Consider the following 5,000-nt stretch of genomic DNA (forward strand, 5'->3'; position numbering starts at 1 on the left):
TAAATACGTTGTGTCCATCTCGTTCACACGCCGTCTACGAAAGTTTCATCCATCGTAAAAAAACATTTTTCCGCATCCGTAGCGAGCAATTTGATAGGAATGGATGAATACGGGAAAAAAAACGCATATAAAAATTTCGAACTCTTTAGCGTAATTTTTATAGTATTGCAGTCATTACAATAAACCTATTTAAATCATTAAAAATTATTTTGTTAGAATTTTGATTTTAATTAATATTATCATCAAATTAGGATTTTATTCTATTTTTTCCTCGTGACATATGAGCCAGAAATGTTCTTTTTGCATAAAACTCAACCATTAATACCCAACGTAATAACAGAATTAGAGAGGTTTTAATGCGTGTTCACCGTATAAAACAAGAAGAGTAACACGCCTTTCATTAAACTGATGAACCAGGCTTATAGGAGCTAGTCTGGTTTACTAAGAACCGGATCCATGAGTTCAGACTCGACCTTAACCGGGCCAGGAGCAGATTAAAACCACGTGGTCTCAGACGGTTGTGTGAAGGTTGTACGAGTGTTGTCTGAATGTTAGCAGGAAGTGGCCGGTGTTCCTGGAGCGTGCGGCCGAGGTCAGATGCTGCCGGCGAGCAGCGGAGACGTCTCCGAGGCCCGGGAGTGGTGCGAGTCGTACAGGTGCTCGCTCTGGAGCTCCGCCTCCGCTCGCAGACGGATCTTCTGCAGACCAACACACGGCATCAGATTCACAGGAAATCAAAGTACTTGCAATTAGATTCAGTTATACTCCTAATCTGACTACTACATGATGACACAAGGCTTTTATTTGTAATTATGAAGTACTGTATTCAGTGTTCAGTGGTTCTCTGATATTGGTAAAGAAATAAAAGATTCATTTCCTTTGTAAGTTGTTTTTGTTTTGATTGCTTTTAAAATGAATGATTTTAATTTCACCTTGTTTTGATTTATTTGATTATTAGCTTTTCATTAAACTGGCAGTTCCTTGAGAAACCTTGACGTAATGTTTAACGCACTGCGATATTTAATAACAGCAATTTTATTCCTTTTTATATTTTTTTATTAGTATGGTACAAGACAATCCCACTTAAATCAGTGTAATGATAAAAGTAGTCTGATTATATTCCCTGAAATGTGTAATCTAATGGATTACGTTACTAACTACAATTTTTTTCGTTAAAAGGAACATGCCGCTATTTTTGAAAATACGCTCATTTCCTGCTCCCCTAGAGTTAAACAGTAAAGTTTTACCATTTTTAAATACATTCAATGATCTCTGGGTTTGATGGGAGCACTTTTAGCTTAGCTTAGCATAGATCATTGATTCTGATTGGACCGTTAGCATCTTGCTCAAAAATGACCGAGGTTTTATTCTATGTGATCCGTTAGACCCAGAGATCGGCTGAAAGGATTCAAAAACGGTAAAACTCAACTGTTTAACTCTAGGGGAGCCTATTTAAAAAAAAAAACGGTTTCTTTAATGGATTAGAGTTCGTAAGTAATCTTCCCAGGTTTCTATAATCTGCTGTGAGACGTTTTACCTTGAAGTCTCGTATGTAGGTGAGGAAGAAGCTGATGAAGGACAGAGCGAGAGACCACTCGGAGATGGTGCTGACGATGTGCGGCGTGAAACCCTGGGAAACAACAACAACAACAACATCGTCCAATCAGAGAGCGGCTCAACACACGATCCTCGCGGTGAAGAAGAACACTCACCGGTTCTCCGGGCGTCCAGTGCAGCTTCTGGTTGACCTCGGTTCCTGACAGAGTGCTGTACATGATGACCGACGACACGAACACTGAGCGAATCAAGGAACGACCGCAGCGCTAATCAACGCTACATGCTAAAGCAGGTTTAAAGGGATAGTTCGCCCAATCTCTGTCGATATTTACTCACCCTCGCGTCGTTTGAAACCCGCGAGACTTTCGCTCATATAAGGATATTTTTACGAGAGCGCTCACCCTTCGTAGACAGCAAGACTACTAGCAGAAAACTAGCAAGGGCACTTAAAATAATCCATGTGACTGCAGGGGTCCTACGAGAATTTTACGAAGCTTCGGTAATATTTTTTGTGCACAAAGAATAGATTCGAACATTTTTTGCATGCGATTAATCGTTTGACAGCACTATATTCTTCGAGTTACGGTCTTCCGATGTTTTTTTTGGAGAGTACCCCAGAACGTAATTAACATTAAACACTGTTTACATTCAACATGTCTGCTTTCTACAGAACATAAACAATGTTAAAAAAATCGCATAAAAATACATGTTCACATAGTGACTTTTTGAACAATGTCCTTGCTGGTTTCTTGCCGTCTATCGAGCGTCTGATTTCACTGGAAACATCTTAACTTGTGTTCTGAGGAGAAGGTCGTACGGGTTCCTAACAACTCGAGGGCGAGGATTAATTTAGCGTGAACTCTCTCTTTAAAGGATACTGCAGACGATGCTGGCGAAGGTCCAGACGCAGAGGCTGAGGCGCGTCCAGAAGATGTTTTTGCTGTGGATGTGCGGCTGCATGAGGTACGACAGCAGCGTCTGGACCAGGATGTACAGAGCACCCACGCCGAACGTCAGCATGGCGCCCACCAGGTGCATCGAGAACAGGGTGGTTTTCTGGGAAACGATGGGAACGGATGGCTTTAAATGAGCCAAAAAAACCACTCGCATGCCAAGAACGCTAATTTGGTTTGTGAAGTCGACGAACTGAGTGCGAAAACCACGGCGGTGCACGTACCTGGAAGTTGGCGACGACGCACATGCCGAGCGAACTCCCGCAGCCCAGAACGAACCCCGCCAGATTGAGGCGGTTCACGCGAGCGTCTTCGGCACCCGTGAGAGCGCGAAGCTGCTTATAGCGCACATACATAGTAGCGACACCTGCAGGAGACACGCAGCGTTACGTCACATCCTGCCGCATCAGAACATCCTGTCCAACCGAACGTTACCTAGACGTATTTGTTAAACTGCGAAAATGTTATGTTAATGATTTCGTAGTCATGTTTTTGTGTCCGAGTCGTAATTAAGGTCCGTACCTAAAAACGCGGACACATTCAGCATAAGTCCAAACACGCATCTCTCCGGCGCGACCGTCCCCGTGTCACTGTAAGCACAAAGCCAAGGTCACTGAGAGGTCAGAGGTCACGTGACGCCGGCGGCCTGCGCTCACCTGATGTAGGGCACCAGCGGGTCCACGTGTCTGAGGATGACGGCCGTGATGTAGGCGAAGATGAAGGTGGCGGCGGTCCAGACGACCAGAGCCGCGGGCAAGACGCACAAACCCTCCTGAAACCACCACATGACCCCTGAAACACGGCACATGTGACCAGAGCAGAGCATCATGGGTAAGTTCTGCTTTTCACACACCGAAAAGTTCATCCGGAAGCAACGTTAACGTGAGGTTTGCAAAATGATTAAGCGTGGTGTTCCTTTAACGTCTGAATAACCAATCAAAAACTATAATACATTGATTGAAAGGACGTTTGGCGAGCAGTCCGAAATAGCGTTTATATAACGTAACGGCAACGTTAGCGAAACGTTCTTATATTTGATGGTGATATCAGTGACTGGGTAACGTCACCGTGGTGTTTGCTATCTAGGGAACTTTTATAATGGTACGTGTTTAAATAGCACAAGTATTTTGAGAGGTTTTTCAAATCTAAAGGAGAAACCCACATTACTTTCACTTTCTATTCCGAAAAAAGAAAGCGACTTTTAAAGCGCGCGCTTTAAGGTTACGTTGCATTGTTGCTTTTTTGTCTTCGCTTCTGTCAGACCTGTATGTAATGATGCCGGATGTAGAAATAATATTTGATTTGATTATCGTGATATCTGTGAGAGAGGGAAAGCGTTACCTGTCAATCAAACAGACGCCCGTCTCTCAGTCTGAACAGCTCCTCACGGAAAGACTCTGTCATCCTTTAAGGTTTAAATGTCCTTGTAGTCGTTTATTGCTTAGATTTCGGATTTAGTTCATTTTAGTGCTGTTTATCTTCCGTGTCTCGCGCATCAGCTCTCGCCGCTCGTTTCCGACCGAACTCACGAGACCCGGGGGAAATACCCGGATGTGCTCGGTGGGTGGGGCGCCAGCGCGGGACAAATCCCCCTCACAGCGGTATTTAAATATCGCAAGCAGTTTAATTTTGTTATTTTATAATTTTAATTTTATATTTAATTTATTTTATAGAGTGATAGTCAATGTAAAAAGAACAACAAGAAGACAGACTAAGAGGATAAGTTTGTAGCATTATATATTGCTTTGTAACAAAACAAACGAGAAAAAAAAACACCAGTTATCATAAATATAGCAATCTTTATTTTACAAGTGCTTTTATTCAAAAATCAGAGCAATGTTACAATCAAACCAACAGTTTTGTTATGAGTCAGAAACGGGTGGTTTTTACGTCACTGAAAATATCGACTGAATGCGCATGTCATGACGGAGAAAAAAAACAAACAAACATAGAAAGATATCACCGGACGTTTCCATCTGAGAGATTTAACGAGCGCTTAAATCTGCTGTCTCTCGTAAAGTGAAAAAAAAAACACTCTCAGAAAGGATTTGGCAACAAGCGACGTCTAACGAAACGAATCAAAGCTTATGATTAAGTGTGAACGGAACAAACGTTCATACCGAAAAAGATGAAGAATACCACATTTAATATCTCACGTACCGGATGTGATGCGGTAAAACAAAATCAACTACTGGAGCTCCTCGCCGAAGTTTAATCTGCGAATAAAAGATCAGTAATAACATCAATTGCACAAACTTCGCAAAAAAAGTAATTTCAACTCGTTTTCCGGGAGGCAGCATCGAGCTGTTTCTACAAACTACCATTTATTAGATCTTTATTTATTTTTTTTATGTTCTATAAATCGCCTGAGGATGCTTCGAAACCAAGAATTCGGGAAAATGAGCAAAACGGCATGCGAATGTCAAAACGTCATATTTAAGGCAACTTTTCACGTGCGTGAAACACTTCAATTAAAAATCAACACTAATC

General features: G+C 42.1%; 2 protein-coding genes across 6 annotated transcripts in view; both read right to left on the bottom strand.

Moving 5' to 3' along the window:
- The window catches only part of dram2b (DNA-damage regulated autophagy modulator 2b), a 4,239-nt gene extending 180 nt beyond the window's left edge, over positions 1-4,059 (bottom strand). The window contains exons 1-8 of the mRNA XM_043223703.1: positions 3,852-4,059; positions 3,167-3,302; positions 3,033-3,100; positions 2,735-2,877; positions 2,436-2,613; positions 1,713-1,795; positions 1,538-1,630; positions 1-698 (exon numbers count right to left, since the gene is read on the bottom strand). The exon at positions 1-698 is cut by the window's left edge and continues 180 nt beyond it. Of these exons, the coding sequence (XP_043079638.1) occupies positions 594-698; positions 1,538-1,630; positions 1,713-1,795; positions 2,436-2,613; positions 2,735-2,877; positions 3,033-3,100; positions 3,167-3,297 (801 nt within the window). The 5' untranslated portion in view covers positions 3,298-3,302; positions 3,852-4,059 and the 3' untranslated portion in view covers positions 1-593. The remainder of the gene's footprint in view (positions 699-1,537; positions 1,631-1,712; positions 1,796-2,435; positions 2,614-2,734; positions 2,878-3,032; positions 3,101-3,166; positions 3,303-3,851) is intronic.
- Positions 4,060-4,289: 230 nt separating this feature from the next.
- The window catches only part of cept1b (choline/ethanolamine phosphotransferase 1b), a 7,481-nt gene continuing 6,770 nt past the window's right edge, over positions 4,290-5,000 (bottom strand). For all 5 annotated transcript variants that reach the window (XM_043223640.1, XM_043223645.1, XM_043223642.1 and 2 more), the window contains exon 10: positions 4,290-5,000. This exon is cut by the window's right edge and continues 1,324 nt beyond it. The gene's annotated coding sequence lies outside the window, so the exon portion shown is untranslated.

This window comes from Puntigrus tetrazona, chromosome 22 (assembly GCF_018831695.1).
Source record: "Puntigrus tetrazona isolate hp1 chromosome 22, ASM1883169v1, whole genome shotgun sequence".
Taxonomy (NCBI): domain Eukaryota; kingdom Metazoa; phylum Chordata; class Actinopteri; order Cypriniformes; family Cyprinidae; genus Puntigrus; species Puntigrus tetrazona.